The sequence below is a fragment of the Erpetoichthys calabaricus genome, chromosome 3, assembly GCF_900747795.2.
Source record: "Erpetoichthys calabaricus chromosome 3, fErpCal1.3, whole genome shotgun sequence".
Classification (NCBI taxonomy): Eukaryota; Metazoa; Chordata; class Cladistia; order Polypteriformes; family Polypteridae; genus Erpetoichthys; species Erpetoichthys calabaricus.
The window spans coordinates 68,326,037-68,351,031 of NC_041396.2; the positions used below are offsets into that span (position 1 = coordinate 68,326,037).

General features: G+C 38.5%; 1 protein-coding gene across 1 annotated transcript in view; it reads left to right on the forward strand.

The window, feature by feature from the left end:
• Positions 1-21,683, forward strand: part of cmpk2 (cytidine monophosphate (UMP-CMP) kinase 2, mitochondrial) — a 42,127-nt gene extending 20,444 nt beyond the window's left edge. Inside the window, exon 5 of the mRNA XM_028796904.2 lies at positions 20,428-21,683. Coding sequence (XP_028652737.1) covers positions 20,428-20,548 — 121 coding nt within the window. The 3' untranslated portion in view covers positions 20,549-21,683. The remainder of the gene's footprint in view (positions 1-20,427) is intronic.
• Positions 21,684-24,995: the final 3,312 nt, after the last annotated feature.

The following is a 24,995-nucleotide window of genomic DNA, read 5'->3' on the forward strand; positions in this document are numbered from 1 at the left end:
TGTTTAACAATATTTTAGCAAAAAATGCACGCGTTTTCCATGTTTTGAGCATACAACTGGATAATTGACTTGTAGATTATGCAACACATAAAGTAACATGACATTTTTTTCCTCCCATGGACATTTTTTTAAATTGTTTACTATTGTACAGTATTGGTCACTATTGGCTTCTATTGACAAATAACTTTTCTTCTCTTCATTCTGCATGAAAGCTTCAGATTTTTTTTTTCTCAACCATCATTGCAAACTAAATGAGGGTAAATAACATATAAAAATAAATTGACATACTTGGGTAGCAAGATCAGCAACTGCAGTTGTTATGTTTGGCATCCTCTTTAATAAAATCCCTGTGTGCGTCCAGGTGTCTGTGTGTGTGTGTGTCTTCTGGTGAAGTGTGCATGCGCGGGGCACGGTGTGATACACGATATTACTGTCAGAGAAAGTTAGAGGCGTTGTACGGAAATACAAACCAGTATTACTGCGAGAGGAAATTAAAGGTACACAATACAGTGACTCACATTACAGCCGCATACAAGCCAGTATTACTGTCAGAGGAGATTAAAGGCATATTACCGACACGGACGCCTGTATTACCACCAGAGAAAATTAAAGGTATATTACGGACATACAAGCCAGCAGACGTACAAGACAGTATTACTGTCACAGAAAATTAAAGACACACAATACACGGCGGCAGCCCACGAAGAACAGTCAGCAAGTAAACATCAACAAAAGAAAGGCTGAAAGAAAGAAAAATACGACCAACAAAAAGAATGAGGTCAAAGTCCCTTGCCATTTAATATAGACTGTTCCTACTAATGTTTATGCACTACTGTTCTAGCGCCCGTTATTGTAACGGGCTAAATGACTAGTCTTGTATAATATGATGGTGGCTTTCGTGAGAAGATACCTGATGACACAATGGATCTCAGCAACTTTAAGCATTTTTAATTACATATGTGCAACTGATTATTTTCACTTGAATTATTGAAGAGAATTAAAGAAATTTTTCTCATCAAGTTAATTGATCAAGGTTACAAAGATCAGCTGAATTTATTTCCTTTAAGCTGCAACCTGGTACTTTGTATATTTTTTGGACTACTCTTTTTCTGTATGTTACAAATAACATTATTTCATTAGTTTGTGTTAATATATTTATTTCTATTTCATTAATTATTATACAATATTAATTTTGTCATTTTAAAGTGATATGTATCTTTACCAATCAGGCGTCTATATTGTACATAGACTAATTTATTTGACAAAATTGAATCTTCAGCATTCAGGAGCATTCATTTAAATATTCTTAGCTTGTCTCAGATTTGCAATTAGCAGGATGTTTGTCAGGGTCTGATCTGAGTCCCTGATGAGTTGCACTGAAGTTATTGAAGGGATTGAAAGAGTAGGATCATATGGTACAATTTGCCTGCTGCATATCTACAGTATTTGATTCAAATTTGTGCAGATCTATGCCAAAATGTACATGACCTTTTGGAATTTTTTTCTAAATGTCAGCACTTATGACATACTTTTTGCTTTTATTTGTCAACTTTTATTTCCATCAAATTTTGCAGAGAATTCTCAGTCCAGCCTGCTGATGTTACTTTCTGAGTACACAGTACTGATCAAAAAAGTATGTTTTACACAACTATGTTTTTTCAGTGCCATCAGCATCAGCTCATAAACATCATAAAAAAAGAGAACTATAAAGTGTTTAAAAACAAAGATGGTGTAGTTAGCACTGCTGCCTCACAGCTGTATACTCCCAGCTATGAGCATTGCCCATGTGGACTTTGTGTGTCCTCTCCTTGCGTATGTAGGATTTCCTCAAAGTATTTAGTTGTTTCTCCCACAACCTAAAAGCATGTGTGTACATGTGAGTGTGCCCTGTGATCGACTGGCTTGGCTGAATAATGGATGAATGACTGCATGCATTTATAGCCGAGAAAATATAAAGTTACCTATCCGAGTTAGGAGTTACTCAGAGGATTGCATTCAGAAAAAAATGCGTAATTGATTTGCTTGATGACACCTTTGTATCGTTCTATAGATGTAAATAAGAATTGGATCAAATAATTCCATTATTTGTTTTCTGCTGTTTGTTTGTTTCCCCTGCTGATAATAATAAGAACTTTCCATGTCTTATTTCTTAAAACTCTTTACCTTATGTGAGAATCATTCACAAAGTGCATGTTAAATTGTTGCTATTAATCTGAACAAATGTGAGACACATTTTACTTCAATTTTTAAGATCCTGGCTGTTGCTTACTTTCAGTTGGAAAAAATATAACCTGCTATAAATATACCAGAATCCTTTTTCATTTATATCCAATTTAAATTTTTATAGCCTGTCTAGATGAGCAGAAGTGAATCATATGTGACTGGCAGAATATTCTGTGAAAGATTTAGTGTTTATAATTGCTTCTAAACCAGCTGTAGTTTGCTAGGATACTTTTCAGTACATGATTATGAAACACTATTGAGCGGACATTTAAAAAAAATCAGTGTGCTGCTTTCTGCTGTTATTTGAAAGGCTGTGTTATCTATTGATAATTATTTTTCTGAACAATTAGTTCTGGGGCCTCAATGCCAAGACGAATGCAGATTTTCCATTACAGCTTAAAAAAATGACTCTTTTTATTTATTTTTTTCTGCTGGCATTTCATCCAGGGCAGGATGAATCTTTTATTGCCAGGAGAGGCTGTGTACATATGATACTGGACAGGAAGAAGAGATAACTGAAGTTTTTTGTTATGACAAAGTCCATCTTCGTAATAGTGTGGGCCAGCACACTTCTAATGTAGAAAGGTCTACATACTGCCCCTTTGTCTGCCTCACAATTATCCTCGAATGCTCATTCCATGGCCTGAGAAAATTTTCCTAATATTTTCAGTTTGTCATTTGAAGTAGAATATTCCCGTAAGGAATTTGTACATTTTGTGAGCTATTTCTTCCTGATTTCCTGGTACTTGGTAATCTCTTTCTTTGTGATTTCTAATCAGAGAAACAATGTTAATCTCATATAGCAAACAGCAAATAGTCAGTTGTATAGTTAATTACCTTGCATTAGGTCAAGTCTTTGATATTTCCACATGTTTGCCGTACCTCCAGGCTCACAGATCAGGTCGCTCCTCTCTTTTTAGCTGTCTATGATGCCGCAGACTCTCAGTTTCTCAAATTCCCCAAGTGACCAGAACATAATGAACTGAAGAAACATATGACTCTTTTTTTTCTGTCCAGTTTTATAAACCTAACTCCATGTAGACAAAAATGTACTGCTAGCTGTTTGCAATGCTTTCTCAGCAGTTGGTAACTCATGTAATAATTACCTGGTGATTAACCTAGCTGTTAGGTATTAGCGTTGTCACACATGTGTGAGTAGGAAGAAGCTGTATGGACCAAGTGAAGGTAATTCCACGCCAGGCCAGTGAGTGGTGGTGTGCACTAAACCTTCTTCTGTTGTCTTTGCAGTCCAAACACACGAAAACCTACCTGATTCAACCTTCTTTGGTTGTAGGTTTCGTTGGTGTGTTGAGTCTTTCTTTAGGTTCGACTTCCAGTTCAACAAGAAAGTCATCATCTTGCTGACTACGCCATTGTGAAATAAACAGACTTGACACACTCAAAAAAGTTTGGGGCAGCCACCCGTATAATATCCCTGGATACAAAAAGGGTATGAAAATAGCACTGATGTGCATAGGTTGGAGTCCACAACTGAACTGACGTTGCTTGTATGTAAATGTGCTATATAAATAAATGTTGTTTGTTGTTGTTAATGAAAACATGGAGTCTTTAAAGGCTAGGATTGGAAATGACATGTCAGAACCAGAAGTTACATTCTTCTGGGTACCCGAACCGGAAGTGAGATTCTTCTGGGTGCCGGAACTGGAAATTATGTCATGCAGGTTGAATCAGGTAGGTTTTCCCATGTTTGGACTGCAGAAACAACAGAAGAAGGTTTAGTGCACCCTGCCATCCCCTGGCCTGGCATGGAATTACCTTCACTTGGTCCATAGGCGAAGATCCAGACTAACTTGATCCTGAGACCCCATATTGCTTTAAACTAAGGATTGGTGTTTCCCTTACCCAGGAAAGGGTACCCTGGGCCCCACCCTGGATCCTGGTGGCTGGACCTTTGACCACGTGGCCCGGCCGGGCTCATCCCGAAGGAGCAACGTGGTTCCGCTCTCTTGTGGGCCCAACACCTGCAAGAGAGGCCATAAGGGTCGGGTGCAATGCGACATGGGTGGTGGCCAAAGGCAGGAACTCTGGCGTTCCGACCCTCGGTTGCCAAAACTGGCTCTTGGGACATGGAATGTTACCTCCATGGTGGGGAAGGAGCCCGAACTGTTGCGTGAGGTTGAGAGGTACCGGCTAGATATAGTCGGGCTCGCCTCTACGCACGGTCTGGGCTCTGGAACCATTCCTCTTGAGAGAGGCTGGACTTTGTTCCACTCTGGAGTTGCTGTGGGTGAAAGGCGGCGGGCAGGGGTGGGCTTGCTTATGGCCCTCCAATTCGAGGGCTGTACATTGGGGTTCTCCCTGTTGGACGAGAGGGTTGCTTCCCTGCACCTTCGAGTTGGGGGAAGGACTCTTACTGTTGTTTGCGCTTATGCGCTGAACGACAGTTCGTGTACCCGGCCTTCTTGGAGTCCTTGGAAGAAACACTGTGAGGTGCAGCCCCTGGGGACTCTATCGTCCTGCTGGGAGACTTTAATGTTCACATCGGCAACGACAGTGAAACCTGGAGAGGTGTGATTGGGAGGAACGACCTCTCTAATCTAAACTCGAGTGGTGTTCAGTTGTTGGACTTCTGTGCTGGCCATGGATTTTCCATAACGAACACCATGTTCGAGCATAAGGGTGTCCATAAGTGCACTTGGCGCCAGGATACCCGAGGTTGCAGCTCGATGATCGACTTTGTAATCGTGTCATCGGATCTGCGACCTTATGTCTTGGACACTCGGGTGAAGAGAGGGGCTGAGCTGTCAACTGATCACCACCTGGTGGTAAGTTGGATCTGATGGCTGGAGAGGTTGCCGGACAGACCAGGCAGACCCAAATGTATAATGAGGGTCTACTGGGAACATCTGGTGTAGGAACCGGTCAGAAAGATCTTTAACTGCCACCTCCGGCAGAACTTCAACCTTATTCTGAGGGAGGCGAAGGACATTGAGTCTGAATGGGCCATGTTTCGAGCCTCCATTGTCGAAGCAGCAGAACGGAGCTGTGGTAGCAGAGTGGAGCTGTGGCAGCAAGGTTGTCGATGCCCCTCATGGCGGCAATCTACGAACCCGGTGTTGGACACCTAAGATTCGTGAGGCTCTCAAGTTGAAGAAAGAGTCCTACCGGGTCTGGTTGACCTGTGGGACTCCAGAGGCAGCTGAGGGGTACCATCGGGCCAAGCGTGTGGTGCCATCGGCTGTTGCTGAGGCAAAAACCTGGGCATGGGAGGAGTTTGGGGAAGCCATGGAAAATGACTTTCGGTCGGCACCAAGAAGGTTCTGGCAAACCGTCAGACGCCTCAAGAGGGTAAAATGGTGCTCCACCAACACTGTGTACAGTGGAGATGGGGCCCTGCTGACTTCAACTGTAGACGTTAATGTCCGGTGGAAGGAATACTTTGAGGATCTTCTCAATCCCACCAGCATGTCTTCTTTAGAGGAGGCAGAGCTGGAGGACTCCGGTTTGGGGGGGGGGGAGCAATCCATATCAGGGGCCGAGGTCGCTGAGGTAGTTGAAAAGCTTCGAGGTGGTGGGGCCCCTGGGGTGGACGAGGTTAGGCCTGGGTTCCTCAAGGCTCTGGATGTTGTGGAGCTGTCCTGGTTGACACGTCTCTGCAACATCGCATGGACATCTGGGGTAGTACCTCTGGATTGGCAAACCGGGGTGGTGGTCCCCCTTTATAAGAAGGGTGACTGGAGGATGTGCTCCAACTAGAGAGGGATCACACTCCTCAGCCTTCCAGTAAGGTCTATTCAGGGGTGCTGGAGAAGAGAGTTCGGTCGATGGTCGAATCTCGGATTCAAGAGGAACAATGCGGATTCCGTTCCAGCCGTGGAACACTGGACCAGCTCTACACCCTGGCCAGGATCCTGGAGTGGGCATGGGAGTTTGCCCAACCAGTTCACATGTGTTTTGTGGATTTGGAGAAGGCATTTGACCGTGTCCCTCAAAGCATCCTTTGGATTGTGCTCCGAGAGTACGGAGTACAAGGCTTGTTGTTATGAGCCATTCAGTCCCTGTACAGGAGGAGCAGGAGCTTGGTCTGCATTGCCGGTAATAAGTCGGACTCGTTTCCTGTTGAGGTTGGACTCCGCCAGGGCTGCCCTTTGTCAACGATTCTGTTCATAAGTTTTATGGACAGAATTTCTAGGCGCAGCCAAGGAGTGGAGGGGGTATGGTTCGGTGACCTCAGAATCTTGTCTCTGCTATTTGCGGATGACGTGGTTCTGTTGGCTTCATCGGACAGTGACCTCCAGCTCTCACTGGAGCAGTTCACAGCTGAGTGTGAAGCGGCAGGGATGAGAGTCAGCACTTCTAAATCCGAGGCCATGGTTCTCAGCCGGAAAAGGGTGGAATGCTCTCTCCAGGTTGGTAACACATTACTGCCTCAAGTGGAGGAGTTCAAGTATCTCGGGGTCTTGTTCACAAGTGAGGGAAGAATGGAGTGGGAGGTCAACAGACGAATTGGTGCGGCATCCGCAGTAATGTGGGCTCTGCAACAATCCGTCGTGGTGAAGAAAGAGTTGAGCCAAAAGGTGAGGCTGTCAATTTACCAGTCGATCTACGTTCCTACCCTCATCTATGGCCACAAGCTTTAGGTAGTGACCGAATGAGCAAGATCGCAGATACAAACGGCCGAAATGAGTTATCTCCGCAGGGTGGCTGGATTTTCCCTTAGTGATTGGGTGAGGAGTTCAGTTATCCGGGAGAGACTCAGAGTAGAGTCGCTGCTCCTCCGCATTGAGAGGAGTAAGTTGAGGTGGTTCGGGCATCTGGTCAGGATGCCCCATGGACGCCTCCCTGGGGGGGGTGTTCCGGGCATGTCCCACTGGGAGAAGGCAGACCCAGGACACGCTGGAGGGATTATATCTCCCGGCTGGCTTGGGAACGCCTCGGGGTCCTCCCAGAGGAGCTGGAGGAGGTGGCTAGGGAGAGGGAGGTCTGGGCTTTCCTGCTTAGGCTGCTGCCCCCACGACCCGACCTTGGATAAGCGGTGGATAATGAATGGATGGATGGATGGATGGTCCATACAGCTCCTTCCTACTCACACGTGTGTGACAGCGTACAGTTAGGTCCATAAATATTTGGACAGAGACAACTTTTTTCTAATTTTGGTTCTGTACATTACCACAATGAATTTTAAATGAAACAACTCAGATGCAGTTGAAGCGCAGACTTTCAGCTTTAATTCAGTGGGGTGAACAAAACGATTGCATAAAAATGTGAGGCAACTAAAGCATTTTTTTAACACAATCCCTTCATTTCAGGGGCTCAAAAGTAATTGGACAAATTAAATAACTGGAAATAAAATGTTCATTTCTAATACTTGGTTGAAAACCCTTTGCTGGCAATGACAGCCTGAAGTCTTGAACTCATGGACATCACCAGATGCTGGGTTTCCTCCATTTTAATGCTCTGCCAGGCCTTTACTGCAGCGGCTTTCAGTTGCTGTTTGTTTGTGGGCCTTTCTGTCTGAAGTTTAGTCTTCAGCAAGTGAAATGCATGCTCAATTGGGTTAAGATCAGGTGACTGACTTGGCCATTCAAGAATTTTCTACTTCTTTGCTTTAATAAACTCCTGGGTTGCTTTGGCTGTATGTTTTGGGTCATTGTCCATCTGTATCATGAAACGCCGCCCAATCAATTTGACTGCATTTAGCTGGATTTGAGCAGACAGTATGTCTCTGAACACCTCAGAATTCATTCGGCTGCTTCTGTCCTGTGTCACATCCTCAATAAACACTAGTGTCCCAGTGCCACTGGCAGCCATGCACACCCAAGCCATCACACTGCCTCCACCGTGTTTTACAGATGATGTGCTATGCTTTGGATAATGAGCTGTTCCACGCCTTCTCCATACTTTTTTCTTGCCATCATTCTGGTAGAGGTTGATCTTGGCTTCATCTGTCCAAAGAATGTTTTTCCAGAACTGTGCTGGCTTTTTTCAGATGTTCCTTAGCAAAGTCCAATCTAGTCTTTCTATTCTTGAGGCTTATGAGTGGCTTGCACCTTGCAGTGCACCCTCTGTATTTACTTTCATGCAGTCTTCCCTTTATGGTAGACTTGGATATCGATACGCCTACCCCCTGGAGAGTGTTGTTCACTTGGTTGGCTGTTGTGAAGGGGTTTCTCTTCACCATGGAAATGATTCTGTGATCATCCACCACTGTTGTCTTCCGTGGACGTCCAGGTCTTTTTGCGTTGCTGAGTTCACCAGTGCTTGCTTTCTTTCTCAGGATGTACCAAACTGTAGATTTTGCCATTCGTAATATTGTAGCAATTTCTTGGATGGGTTTTTTCTGCTTTCGCAGCTTAAGGATGGCTTCTTTTACCTGCATGGAGAGCTCCTTTGACCGCATGTTGTCTGGTCACAGCAAAATCTTCCACATGCAAGCACCACACCTCAAATCAACTCCAGGCCTTTAATCTGCTTAATTGATAATGCCATAACGACGGACTTGCCCACACCTGCCCATGAAATAGCCTTTGAGTCAATTGTCCAATTACTTCTGAGCCCCTGAAATGAAGGGATTGTGTTCAAAAAATGCTTTAGTTGCCTCACATTTTTATGCAATCGTTTTGTTCACCCCACTGAATTAAAGCTGAAAGTCTGCACGTCAACTGCATCTGAGTTGTTTCATTTAAAATTCATTGTGGTAATGTACAGAACCAAAATTAGAAAAAAGTTGTCTCTGTCCAAATATTTATGGACCTAACTGTATATAGAGAGCAATGTTTGTGCTTTTCCAGTCTGGCGATGTCTTATTGGTTTGATACAGTGCTTCACTTTATGGTACAGATTCAAAGACAAAATGGTGCTGATATTTTAGTTGTAAATTTGAAGAATTTTTGTACATTGGAATATACGTTTACCAAGGGATTGTCAGCTTTTGTCAGGCCAGTTGTCTAGTTGGAAGGCCTGTTGTGACGTATCAGAAAAAGGCAGCTTTTTGTATGAGGTGTGAAGGAAGCAGCATAAGACTCGTTTACAACACATTATTTCCATAGAAAGACAAAAACTAAAACTCTCATGTAAACATTCATTGATTTTCAATATTCTTTAAAGATGAATATACAGTAACTAATCCCCTGCACATCCAGGCTTGCATGTACAGCAAGCAGCCACTGTATGAGGTATATATAGCTAATGGTGAATTGCTCTTCTATTAGCCCTCAAAGCTGGCAGAATTCATTCATTCGTGCATGAACTTCACTAAATGTTAAAAGTGTGTCACAGGAAAGCTGTCCCATTTTGATACCAGTCATTCTCAGACTGTTCATACTTAGCTTATATTGGATCTCTGGTTGGAATTGCTTGTTGCAACTTCCTTTTAACACATGTCCAGTTAACCTGATCTGTCCATTAAGTCCAATTCACTCTCATGTTCTTAAAACCATTCCAGTAATTTTTCTAACGTTGTGACATGGAGAAAATATGCTGCTAAAACCTACAGTGGGGTTCTGTGTTGCCATGAAGAGGTATACATGATTGGAAACAAAATTCAGATACGCTCTGGAATTTAAACTACTTGTATCAAGGCACCTCTAATTTATCTTGAAAATGCATTCCAATCCTTTACACTACCTCTAGACCACAAGGCTGCCTTGTTGACAGAATGTATTTTGATTCCAGGATGGATCCTTGAATTCGGTGAGCTTCTGTCATATCCTCTTCCACCTGAAATATAAGTGTGAATCTGCAGAATTCATTAGATTAATTGACTTTTCCTCATCCACCATTAACCAGTATTTTGTGTTTGTGAGATTAATGCAGGATTATTAGTGCCCATTGGAAGCACTTCTGAGTCAAATGGAAGCCCTACTTAATAGGGATTACTAAACCTGGCAGCTCCCCCTGGTGGCCTGCACAGAAATCAACAGGACTACCCCATGAGACTACAGGACCCAGCATGTCTTGCAGGTGTCTGTGTGGGAATCCTAGCCTAGAGATGCTGCCATCTAAAACAGCAGGGGAGAAAATGGTCCAAGCAGGTTTGCCCCTGATTCTACCATTATATTGGCCTTCGGCCAGGTAAGAAACCTGAACCTGTCCCTGAAACGGATGCCCATGTAACCACCTTCATTTTGGTATCTCATGCTTGTCTTGAGGCCAAGACTGGATGATCCTTGTCTTCTTTTTCTTGTTTCTGAAGGACTAGCCTCACGTCTGGGTAAGGAACCATGCTCCATCCTGGCTGGGACACCCGCCCACATACACTATCCATATATAAAGAAAAAAACGTAGACTTTAAATGTTTTAGTACATTTATTACAGACCTTTATATCTATTTGTTTTGCAGTTTTAGAGACTATCATATCTGTCTTGATGCTGGAGAGTGGCGAGATGTTACTTGTTCATGAGTACATGCAAGTATGAATTTCACTGTATGGCATACATATTTAATGGCAGATATTGTTATTAACTTTTTAAGACAGGTCTGGCTAAAGTCTACTGACACTCTTTTCACATGCATAATAGTCAGTTGATGTTTTAAAGACCCTGGTCGATTTGCAAACCAATTACCATTGGAGCAACTTTCAAGAGGATGAGGAGTCTGAACTTTGATTGCAGCAGTTTAAGCTCTTGTACTATGCTGCCATGCAGTATTGGATCACACTTTGAATTATTGTGCAATAAACCATGTTTAATGTCTTCTCCTTAGCACCAAAGGACCATAACTGTAAAACAGAGCAGACATTTCTGCACAAGCGTAATCAAGATCAACATTTTCAGATAATTGTGTAACCCTTAATACACTTTTAGTAAAATGCAACCTCTAGAATTGCATTTATCATGCTTTGTATTTTTTAACTTAAACTTTTGCTTCATTTATTCATTTTCCATACATGCTAATCCAATTCATAAGTCTTTCTGTCATTCTGAATTTAAAACACACATCATTTTTGTCCCACTAGGCTCAAAACGTTAGCAGTATACATTATTTCATCAGCGTTGTCCTTCAAGATGGCACTTAGTTAAACAAGGTGGTGTGGACTGGTATTGACAGAGCAGTTTATATAGAAGATGAGAAAGGACTGTAGTGCTAACAAAGACTGAAGAAGTGTGCTGTCATCTTTGAAAAACTGTGATGTGTTAGTCGGAAATCAAACAGTAGCAAAACATAAGATAGGAGTTGACCTCTGTTTTATTTTGTCAAGCTGGTATAAGACTGGATGAAGCTAAAATAATGAAAAGTTGTCAGTACAGTATTTTTGAGTTCTCAAAGCGATCCTCGATGCTACTGTATGTGTACTGTATTGGCAAATCAATAGTGATCCACATTTCAGCATTTAAAGAAGAATCATGTGGGTAGATTCTCCTAAAAACTTTATAAATAGTCACTTAATTGCCTCGGGCAGAGAAGCTGCTCAGTGATTGACCGACACTTTATCAAAAGTGGGATCCTGCCTTGCAGCCAGTGCTGTAAGCATAGATTTTGTCTCATCACGACACTAAATTGAATTAAGTGAAACTGGGAAATGACTAGATGGTTGGGCAAGCCTTCTTTGGAGTGAGAGTTCTGCAAAGATGATTTACAGTATGTATATCTTATAATCTATTTTGATTCCATCAGAAAAATGTGACAGAGTTTCTAACTCAATAAAAAAAAACAGAATTTAAGAACTAGGTCTTTGGACCACTGTGCTATTGTGTCACTTCTGCATGAAGATGGGTTTTAGAATAAAAACATGTTTTTTTCCTTTTTGCTAGCTGTTAAATGAAAACTGAGAAAGTAATACTGGAAGCCATTATTAGTTCTGGTTTTCCTCATGAACATTATGAGCTCTAGTAATCAATACTTGCTTTTCTCCTAGGAGTAGACTTTTATAATACAAAATTCCGGATTGTGGTAAATAATGGGCATACCAAAGACTGAACGTGTATTCTGCCAGACCTCAGCTTGCTCAAAGAATGCATGCATGCAAATCCACAAATGATTTGTGGTCAGTTTGGTCAGGATTATTTGATTAAATTGTGTTCCTCTTGCTACGTTGATTTCCTTTATAGAAACATTAGATGTAAAGCAAGCAATCCTTTGACACATTTGCTAAATTGCTAAATCTGAGCATTACTGTGTTAGAGTGTCAGAGGTTTGTGAGAAATATGATCGGCTTCTGAGTGTTTTACATACATCACCAGCCCCCGTTTAAGTGCACATTGATACAGTATATACTTTATTTGCAATGAAAAAAAAATGTGTGTACTTCCTGATAATATCATCTCAAAAGGACCCCTTCCAATTTTTATATTTAGTATCCTAAATGAATTCTGTTAACTATTTATTTTCTGTTTGTTGACTACAATCTATAAATGAACTAATTGGGCTTGATATCTGCAACATTTCCTTATCCTTTCCTTATTGTAGCATAGTTAGTGATTACATAACATAGTAATTTGGTGTTAAGAGGTGTTATTGAAGCCCAGATAAAGTAAAGTCACAAACAATTCTTGAACCACCCTAATGCACATGATACATTCAAATCTGTTTTGTACTGTACGCTTTATTGTACTTTAAAAGGTTTGTGTTATGTTTGCCACAGCATTAGATCCTGTCTGGATTTCAGTTTAAGATTAGTCATTCATCTGTTCTTTTTGTGATCCTGCTCAGTCAATTACTGGATACACTTATGAATACACCTACACTCGTACAGTACTGGGCCAATTTAGAGTTGCTAAATAACCAAACCTACACTTTGTGGGATGTGAAAAGAATCCCAGAGAACTGACAGAAAAAAGTATTGCAACCCTTGACAAGAGAAAGTACCTGGGGTGGAAATTAAATCTAGTCAATGCTAATCATTTGCTTCTCAACATTTATTACTATAGCACATTTTAATAAAAAAACATGTGGCTCAAAGTGCTGAACAAGATGTAAAAGAAAAAAAACTGCTAGTTAAAATAAAAACAATAAATTATAAATAAGTATTAAGGAATGAATAGGAATAATTCAATGAGTATCAACAAAGATAAATTACAGATAAATAAATATCACAGAAAGTAGAGTTCTTAATTATGGATTCAATTTCTAAATTAACTTTGTAAGTCTCTAATGACTGTAATAATAAATCTGATGCCCTGGTAAGATAGTCAGGGAGGTGTAAAAATAAGAACTCCAGCCAGCAAGATACAGGGGAAAATAAACCTGCATGAGTTCGAAGACCAAATGAGAGCCTGGCACCCAACTTGGGCATTCTACCAAACATAAATGTGCCTAAGTTGTCCCTTATTATACTCACTTAGACACAGGGAATTTTATTAAAGAGGATCAGAATGTGAAATGTACATGAAAAATAAAGTCTCACCGATTTGTAATCAAGAGTTGAAACGTAAACCAAATGTCAAAGACCTAAAAACCATAAGCAATTTAGGGTGGAGTGGTGGCTCTGAGGCTAAGGATCTGCGCTGGTATCCAGAAGGTTGCCAGTTCAAATCCCCGTTACTACCAAAAGAGATCCTACTCTGCTGGGCCCTTGAGCAAGACCATTAACCTGTAATTGCTACAGGGGAGCTGTACAATGGCTGACCCTATGCTCTGACCCCAAGGGGTATGTGAAAACTAACAAATTCCTAATACAAGAAATTGTATAAGGTGACATAAAGAACAAAAAAAAAATTCATTAACCCACACCACAGTAACACATCCAAACCTTTTTTTTTTATCAAATCTCAGATACCAGAAAGTGTTTTTTAGCAAACCTTTATACCCTTGACCCCAGTGATATGGACATTGTGAACCTGAACATCTCCCATAGTTATGCCATAGCAACTACCACAACAAAAGTGCATAAAATGGTGGCAATCAAGGTCAGACAAAATTGTGTTGAAGCAAAATGCTAAATATTTTTTACTTTTTCAACTGCCGTAAAAGGTAAAATGAATGTTCAAAAAGAGATATATAGATATAGACAAAAATGAGTAACAAAATGGCATAAAAAATTAAAATATCTTCCAAATCATAACACTTATTGTTTTTAAGCTTTGTCCGAGAACATTAAATGCAGTGGGATTTGTTGATGGTTGGGATATCAACATTCCTTCCAATATCACAGGCGATCAGATGGTTGGAAAAAAATAGTAGAATGTAATAATGATTGCAAATCTATTAATTATATAATATGTAATATATTAGAGGGGGTAATGAAAAAATGAAAAAGCCAAATGATAAAGGTAGATTTTTTGGAGTTTTTTTTTTAAATGTTCCATGGGATTAGCCTGGTCAGATTTCTCATTATTTGTTTAGAGCAATGAAACAAGCAGATTTGTGGCTGATCAAGCAGAGGTCACAACATGTAAATTTTATTCAACAATATAATATAAATTGTGCTCGAAATAACTTTTAATTATTTCATATAATGTAAAGGATAATTTAAGACCCTAATGTAATCTAGTCTAATCTTGCCTGAAGATGGGGCCCGAGTTACCTCGAAAGCTTGCATATTGTAATCTTTTTAGTTAGCCAATAAAAGGTGTCATTTTGCTTGGCTTTTCACTACGACCCTAATGTATAAATTCTTAGAGTTATAATCTGTCACATATATCAATTATATTTAAGATCAATGGGTGTACTGGTTACCTCATGTCTTTCTGGTCAGACTGTGAGAGAATAGAGATGACAAGCTCTCTTTATATTGTATACCATCATTCTATTGAAAGTACTGTTCAAAGGCATTTACCAAGCACAGGTACTGTATATAGTGCAATTGCTTACAGTTGCATTTTTTACAGTCAGAGCGCAGGCAGGTTAAGTGACTTGCTCCGGGTCGCATGTCACAGTTGGAAATTGAATTGGTAACTCTGAGGTTTAAAGCCCATTTCCTTAGCAACCACGCCAGACTGCTGCGGTCACATTTTTTTTGGCAGGGTTGTAGCTGCACGGTTACAAAATTGTAATAAGCTTAATGTTTTTCTGTTTTCCTTCATAGTTGTTTCACTGTTTTTAGTGGTAACCATCTTTCTGTTATTTTTATAATGTGGCAAATAAGATATCATGTTAATTAAATATTGATGACATGGTTTATTTTTTGTAGTAAATTAGTTTAGTTTATTTATAAAGAACATTTAAAAAAACAAACACTGACCAAAACAAATTATTATTTTTTTAAATTTTCTTAATTTTATTTGAAGAAAACAACATTCCATACAATTATGTCAAACTTAATAAACCAGAATTCAGCCCTCACCCGAGAGAAAGAAACACAACAAATCTTTAAAAACACAAAGAAAGGAGAATGTCCTTTTCCCCGATTAAAGTGAGAATTAAATTTTTCAATTGCAAAAAGTATCGAACATCAGTTACTCACTGACTTATAACTGGTGGGATGGGATTCTTCCAGTTGAGCAAGATAAGTCCACGTGCTACTAGTGTGGCATAAGTAATTACAATCAATTTGTCCTTCTCCACTTTAAGGAGTACACTAATGGCTGTTAATGGGTTCAGAGTGATTGTGACACCAAGGCTCTCTGATAGACATTCAAAGATTTTAGTCCAAAATTATATTAATTTGGTGCACGCCCAAAACATGTGTCCCACTTGAGGCTGGAGATAGAGTGCAGTGAATCTTGGCCTGGAATCATTTTGGACAATTTCAAACAAGATAAATGTGATTGATAAAAGATTTTAAGTTGACTGATTGAATGCTTTGCACATATGGAGCTAGAGTATATTCTGCACATGGCTGCCTTACACTCCATTTCTGAACTGTTAAGAGAAAGATTCTTTCCCCATTGTACCCTAGGATCTTTGAAAGGAAGAGTCTTTAAAATGTTGCTGTCTGAGTCTTCAAAACTGATCAGTATTGCCTCTAGAATAGAAATGGGTGGGAGATGAGGAAAATTGGGAAGGGTTCCATTAGCAAAGTTTCAGATTTGAAAGTAGTGGAAAAATTGTGTTGGTGGGAAGTTAAATTTGAAACATAATTGTTCATAAGATACAAAGACTAATATATACAAATTAAATATAAGGGACATTCAAAAAGTTTCCGCACTTTTTTTAACTCTATCTAATAACAATTTCAAAAACAAATTACATCACTTTTCTACACGTCTTTGTTTGTGATGCAATTTTCCCAGCGTCATACCAACATTTTAATTCCCAATTACTACTCCTCCAGCCTTCACCGTTTCCAACGAAAATATTAAGTGCAGAAACTTTTTGAACGTCCATCATATTTTAATCCCAGACATTTTCCAAACATTACTGTGTAGGTGTGAGAAGGTAGAAAAAGGGGGTTGTCATGTAGATGTGCATTAGATAAGAGCTTCTCTATCTTAAAGTGCTTCCTACATTGGTTCCATTTTCAGAGTGATTGATGGACAATTGGATTATTAGTGTATTGACAATAATTTTGTATTTACTGGGGCACAAAGTAGGCCGAAGACGTACAGCATGATTTTATTTGTGTTGCAGACCAGCCTTGAGTATATTCATGGATTTGTGTCGAAGTCCAGGTCTTTATACCTTGTGTATTTGCCTCCCAGTAATAAAATTGAAAGTTAGGTAGTGCCATGCTCCCTTCTGCTTTAGGTTGTTGTAGAGTTGCCCTTTGTATGCATGAACGTTTTGAATTTCAAATTAATGAGGTTAAAATTTTTTTAATGTATATAGGGATGCTCTGAAATAGAAATAGAAGCTTGGGAAGAATGTTCATCTTGATGTGAGATGGAGGGTAGACCATCTGTTTACAACTTGTTTAATTTTTTCTATGCAGATAGCAAAATTTTGTTGAAAAAGATCTTTATATTTACTTGTGATGTTTACCCCTAGGTATTTGAACTGATCTGTTAAAATAAATAGGAAGGGGTCCAGTCAAATATTTTGTGCTATATTTTGTTCACTGTAAAAAGCACACTTTTATTCAAATTAATTTTCAGTCCACATATCATTTGAAATTCTGCTAGTCCATTGAGGACTGCTGGTATGGAAATTTGTGGGTCTGACATTTACAGTACCATATCATCTGCATATAATGATATTTTCTATTCAAGTCCTTCTCTGGTAATCACCTTTATCTCTGATACATTTCTCTGATACATTTCAAAAGTGAATAGCCAATAGCTCAATAGCAATTACAAAGAGCAATGGTGATAGGGGGCATCCTTGTTAAGTGCCACTTCTTGTTTGAAGTAGTTTGAAATGATGTTGGTAATACAAACAGAGACTTCAGGACTGGTATAGAGTAGTTTAATCCATGCACATATATTTGGGCCAAACCCAAATTTGTACAATGTGGTGAATAGGTAGTCCCAACGTTCTGCACTTTAAAATAAATAAGGTAAAAAGAACTACATTTTAAGATTGAATAAAGTTTAATAAAAGACAAAACATAAAACACAATAAAGTTATTAAAGGAACCAATTATAATTAAAAGCAAAAGAGAAAAGATTGTGTTGTCAGCCTGTATTTAATAATGACCACTATTGTTGCAGACCTGACATGAGCAGTTAAATTAATCCTAACTGGGGCTGTTTTGAAAGCATGCTCACCTTTAGGCCCTAATCAAGCCGAGGGCACTACTGAGAGTGTCTGATCTGAGGACCTAAGCCAGTGAGTTAGAATATAAAGATGCAAAAGGTTGGAGAGATAGAAGGTGTTAATCAGTTTGAGCACTTAACAACAAACGATAGCACCTTAAAGTCAACCCAGCAATGGACCGGTAGCTAATGTAGATGGTTACGCTTAAATGTACCCATGAAAAGTCTAGCAGCTGAATTTTGGGTCAATTGTAGAGGAGAGGGCTTGCTGTACAACTCCACTGTAAAATGAGTTACAGTAGTGAAATCACAAATAAATAAAGACATGAATCACCTTTTCAAGATTAGCAATAGACAAAGAGGGATATATCTTAGCTCCCACTTGTAGTTGGAAAGAAAATGCCTTAATAACAGAATTTATATAGTTATGAGGGTAAATCAAATAGCAAAGGTAATTTGAAATTTATGCAGCAACTTGTGCAGTATGCACAGGGCACTGCCATGATGCAGAAGGCAGAAGGTCAACTGCTCTCTTTAGCACTCCTCCCCAACTAACTTCCAGACAACACAAAACAAACCAGCATGATATTGTCTAGTTATGTGGGCTTTTTGAGGTATGAATCAATATTAGTATGCATCCTGAACATCAAAGAAAATTGTGCATGATTTTACCAGGATTGGCTTGATGTTGGAGAATTATCATACTTCCCTTGTTTCTGTTGTTGTTTGGACTCATAATTATATTTTCAGATTTCATGCCAAGTTATGGCACACATCTTAAATGTTCCCCAGTCCAAATTTATTTTCTCTTTCTACTCACACAAATAAAGAAATGCATCAGACATTTAATATTCCGGGCATCCAATATGCACAGATCATCCTCATGTTTATTGTTCATGAAAAATGGATTCATCTGACCCACAGCTAATGATGCAGTATATGGCAGTTAATACTACAGTATACCTGCTGTATACTGTCTCGTATCTCATGTCCTGTCACTCTATGATTCTCCATTATGATTTGACAAAGATGTTAACAACTGTCTTGTCTTTGGATGGTCATACCCTGTGACATTTTCAAGAGGTGTCCTGAAATGATGGAATTCAGCAGTCCATCTCCAGACTGTGGTAAAAGGGAAGAGGTCTGGCCCTGGTATATGTGTAGCAAGCAAAATGAATTTCTGAAGGTGTATTTTTCTTACTTTATGTTGCCTTAGTTTTCAGTATTGAGAAGAATATATTTAGAATTTTCTATGTATATTGTATTTATTGTTTCTCTATTTTAAAGTGCTCCATAAGCTTACCTTCCTAGAAAAACAGAATGTAGAAATAAATTCAAACTGAAGTGTTAATATAAATCTATGCATTCTGTATGTCTGTATGAATAAATCTTTCACTGCTTGTTTATCTCAATACATGAAATATGAAACTTAGATCCCCATTAAGGAATGTAAAACCAGCCAACCAGACCTTTATGTGTGTCCAATTTGCAAATCCACACCATCTTCCAAATTTTGCATAGATTCCATTTGTACAGGGAAGACCATAGGTTATGTTTTGTTTCTAAATTGAATTGGTGCACCCACGCAAAGTAGCATTAGATACCCGTATGGAAATCCACACCATTTAACTAATCTCCACAAAATCTTGCAAAATTTAACCATTTGTACAGGAAAACACCACAGATCATGTTTCAGTTCTAAATTTAGTTGGTGCCCCCACTGCGGGTAGTGCCAGGCACCTCTTCTAGCTCTTAATAAAACTGCAGTAAAATTTTATTTTTCATGAGATTTCTTCAAAGCCTCTTCACTCTTAAAATATTTTGGAATGTAGAAGGGACATTTTTCAAATAAGATGTAACATAAGTATGAATAGAAAATAGTAGATTTCATTTTCGTAATAACAATGTACTGGTTATTGCAATAAATATGTATGTAATTTGATTATTAACCTCTAAAATTCATCCATTCAACCTTTAATTTTCCTATCATTTTCTGGTCAGTCATTTGAGACATTGGGATGTATTGTCAGTTGTAAGAAAGCAGGAGACATCCCTAGAAGGATACTAGTTCATCATGGGGTATATTTACAGAGATACTTGGTCAACCATCAAATTAATAGCATGTCTTTAAACTCTCAGAGAAAACTAGAGTTGAAAAGGAAACAAATGGAAGACAAACAAAATGCAGTCAGGAATCCAATCAGAGTCAAAGGGAAAAGCAACCTTGTTAGATCACAACACCCAGTTATTCAGGTGTATTTGTTGTTGCAGTGCACCCCATGATTTTGTACTAGAAGAAATGGTTTTGGAAAAATGGATACATCTAAATGCATAATTAATATATTTTACAGCATTAATATGCTCCATCATTATTTTTACAATTTATCCATCTTTTTGCTCATTTTTTATTACATGATCAGTGGGATCTATATGTATGCCAGCCACATTAAGTGTAAGGCAAAAAAACAATCCTTCCCTTGAATATAAAATGTTATTTTAATAAACAGTTTAAATATGTTCTGTAGTAATTTTCTTGTAACTTTTTTTCTTTCTAAATAGTTTTATTTTGTTTATACAGATGTACTTTACTGTATGAAAGAGCAAATAAACTCACAAGAATAATAATAATGATAATCAGAATTACTGTCTCTGCAAGACAATTCTTTCTTTCTCTCTTTGTTTATAATAATAATTGTGTATATTCCTAAAATACTTTGTTTTATTTTCAAGGGTTGATGAAGTCTACAAGAGAATAGAAGGCTCCATTTGTAAAATAATAGATGCTAACTGTCCAAAAGAAGAAGTTCTTCAACAAGTTTTGCATTTAATTTCCCAGTATTGCAGACTTTAACGTAGGAGTTCTTTTGACCACTTGATGGCGCTAAAGATCTGTCAACAGTTAACTGGAGCACACTTGTTTACTACTACAATACCTTGAATTATACATGAATGTTTCATTCAGTAGGAAGACACAGAGATTAAAAAGCCTTGTGCGTTTCAAGAGATTCAATTACAGTACTTCTTTATATGCAGATTTTAGTATTGTATTAAATATTTAGATAGCTCTGTATGCTAGTAATGTTTTTTCAAAATCACTGAAGGTTGCAAACGTTATCAGTTAGGAAATACTATTCCTAAAAGTCAATTAAAATGAATAATATTATAATGTAAATAAATATTTAATTTCCCAAGTCTGAATTATCACATTAAATGTACTGTATATAGATAGAAAGAGAACTTTCACTAAGAATGAGTTGAATTGTTATGCTACAGTGTATTGTTGTTATTAATATCAACTAAGTATTTTAATATTAATACATGCAAACATAATATAAAGTTACATAATTATTTAAAAATATCACCAAACAAGCATCCATAAACCAGCAGCTTCAACAGGCAATGATTTTGTTTGTCTATTAAATATTTATTTTACACATCTGGTTTCATTAGACCCATTCTATAAATAAGAATTTCATTCTTACATTTTTAATTGAAAGTTCTTAAAGGACCCTGTTTATTATATTAATCCCTCCTCAACAATGAGTAAATTATTTTTTGTATATTTGAAAAACAAGACACTCTTGTTTTTAAAACTTATAGTGATGAGCGGAGGCTTTGCTGTCAACATGTGGGAGCAGTTGGATGGGTAATTTCAGAGGTTCAAAGGTGCAAAATGGCACGCAATCCCAGAGTTTTCAAAGAGAATATTTGTGTAAATGACCATTTCTTTTCTAAAAGACACATTTTTATCAATGAATTGAGTTTTTCTTTTTCATCTTGCCAAGAAAAGACATTTATTTTCAAAAATGTATTTTCCAGATGGCATAGAACTTTTGTTATGCAGGTGTAATTTTTGTGCTTTGCATACCGGAAATTCATATTATGCTGTAATCATCTAGTGTCGTTTTTGAAAACCTAGTGTTTTCTTCCATTTTTTTGTATTTAATAAAATAAATAAAAGTAAATTTGTTAATTATCCGTTGAAATTGCATTGCCTCTTTTAAATTCTAAAATATTTTACCTTGCAAGTGTTTTAATATGTTTTTTTTTTTTTACGTCCCAGAAAGGTTGTAGTCTATAATGAGAATGGGCATAGGATCATGGGTCAAGTATAATGTCTTGAATATTTTGACTAAATACAAAAAATATATACCTATGGTATAGAAAAGCAAGACAATGTACAGCAGAGTCAAAAATATAGTGATGCTAAAAGTATTATGTTTGACATGAGATATATTATAGAATAGCAGTCAGAGAGTTCCTGATTCATGATACATCTCAATGGATGGTTAAAAACTGCTTTAGAAGCTGCTGGTCTGGTATCTCTTGCTCTAGCACTGTATGCTTGACCTTAGAGGTGAGAACAGATTATGTCAATGTTGGTTGGAATACTTTATTTGCAGCACATGTTTTATTTCGGCATTGTTTGTATCTTTCATCTACAGATGATAGATAAATAAAAAAAGAAAGAAAAACATCTGACTTGACAGTCAAAGTCACAGTGAGACATTATTTCATGTGTATTGCTGTTGGTATAATGGAGACACCGTAGTATTTCTTGACACACTGTTGCTGAATAATTTGTTGGCTGAAAGTATTCAGTGTTTGCGTATCTGAGAGATGATGTGTAGCATTGTTCACAGTGGCCAGCAGTTCTGTTTTTATTCCTCCTTTGCTACTACCTGCTGGGGGTCTAGTGCATGTGTTCTATAACTGAATGTGCTCATTTTAATTAGCTTGTTGATTGGTGGGCCTCTCCTGAATTGATGCTTCCAGCCCAGCACATCACAGAATAGATAAACACCCTGGCCATCATGGAGTTGTAGATGTGAATGATGTCATTACTCATATTAAATACTAAATGCAGTCTCCTAAGGAAGAAGAGCCTGCTCTGCCCTTTCTTATATAGCTTCTCTGTGTTACGAGACCAGTTCAACCTGTCATTGATGTGCACAACCAAGTACTTATAGAAGTGCACCACCTCTACATCCACTCCCTGAATAGTGACCGGACATAGAGGCACTATTTGTGTGGCAAAAGTCAATAACCAGTTCCTTGGTTTTGCCGATATTAAGTGGCACACAATTCTTCTGCACCAAGAAACAAAGTTCTCCACCTGACTCCTACATTCTGTCTCATCCTCTATCAATGCACCTCATAAGTGTAGAATCATCTGAAAATGTATGCAAGTGACATGACCTGGTGTTATATTTATAGTTTGAAGTGTACAGAGTGAAGAGAAAAGGAGACGGGGCATTCCTTGTGATGCTCCAGTGCTATTTATATCTGTATCAGAAACACAGTCCTCGAGTCTCACAAACTATGGTTTCATTATCCAGAACACTATAGGCTCTTCCATCTGCAAATCTCTGAGCTTACCCCTTAATAGAAATGGCTGGATGATGTCGAAGGCACTGGAGAAAATAAAAAAGAACCCTCACAGTGCTGCCAGCTTTCTACAGTCTTGTGGAGCAGATAGATAATTGCATACTCTACTCCAGTCTTTGCTCGAGAGGCAAACTGCTTGTGGTAAACCACAAGAGGACTCATAGAGTCAGGAAACAGCCTCTCAAAGGTCTTCATGATGTGAGACATAAGTGTCACTGACCCGGAATCATTACTTTCACTTCTTTGGAGCAGGAACAATGAGGGATGTTTTCCATAGCAGCAGCACTTTCTGGAGCCTTAGAAACAGGTGACAGAGGACACCACAAAGTTGGTCAGCTCAGGCCTTAAGAACTCGAGGACTGACTCCATCAGGTGTTGTGGCTTTTCCTGTGCATAGCTTCCTTAGTTGTCCCCTTACTTGGACTTCAGTTATGGACAACCTTTACTGAGATGTACTCGTCAATGGCCATTCCAGTTGACGTGGTAGGAGTTGTTGATGTAATAGAGATGGTGTGGGGAAACTTGTCATTGGAAAAAGGTAGCAGTGGGATGGGATATCTATTTAAAAACAGGTTCAGGGCATTGGCTTTGTCCACAGTCCTGGATTATGTGAGTAACAATTTTTAGATAAAAGTCTAATTTTTATTTTTAGATCTCCTATCATTTAGCTAACAATTTATGATTTTACTTGCATCTGATTATTCTGTGCATCATCCATCTATTCATTTTCTAAATCTGTTTAATCCAGTTTTGGGGTTGTGGGAAGGTAGAAATTCAAGCAGAAAGCAAGAACCAGCTCTGAAAAGGACACCAAGTCCATTTGTAAAGTATAATCATGAATACAGCCACAATAATTCACATCTGGAAGTACAACCAGATTACCCAGAGAAAAGCCCATTTGCAACATACAAATTCCAGACAAACAGTGACCAGGCCAGGTTTGCTACCTAATCTCCTAGAAATTGTTTATTGGTACTGTATGATGTGTTGAATCCTTCTTAACCATACCAACAGATATTTCCGTTAATACCTCTGTAATACCTATCCACATTTACTTACTAGGGGGCATCCTTATAAGCCAACAAGCTGTAATAATAAAAAATTTTCATCCATCATTACTGAATTTATGCCCAAGTTGATGATACTAAGTAATCTAAAGGGTAGCATGTTAGAAGTATTCTTAACTTTAAACTTCTTTATAATATTGCCATAGTGCTGAAATTATAAAAATCATAATCATTTAAATGTGATTATTGATTCTACAATGTTTTTTTGATTTTACACTGCCATAAAAAGGGGTCAATGGTGCTCAAAGATTTCAGACCAGATCTGTTCTTTGGTTGCAATCACGCACGGTACAAGCATTAGGAAAGAGGGGAGAACTGTTCACTTCACACTGATACAGGAAGCTCAGTGGCAACTCCATAGAATGGCGATGGGATTCATTCAGATAGCCAACATTCAATAGAACTCAATAACATCCTCTTCATCCATCAAAATCTCAGGAATCTTCAAAAGCAGGTCTCTGGTGCCATCCACAGTGCTATGCAAAAGAGAAGCCTGAAGGAGAGTTCAACAGAAGAACCAACAAGGGACATAACAAACAACAGTGTTGCTGTGCTCTTTTTAATGGCTTCAGTCATCATGAGATATTACAGTATAAGGGATTGTTTTATAGCTGTCTTTTTGAGGAAGTTTCTGCAAAAGCTACCTTGTCAGGAGCAGATTTCCCAGAGCTAAAGAGTTTATCTTCTTGATAACAACATAAAATGGAAAAAAAAATCTAATGAGCATCAGATATGCCAAAAATTGGAATGGTTGTTGTGATAGCATGCCATGACAGTTTTACAAGGTTGACACATGTAATGCCTGCAACATGCTCTAGACTGCGTTCTAAGTATCTTTTACTT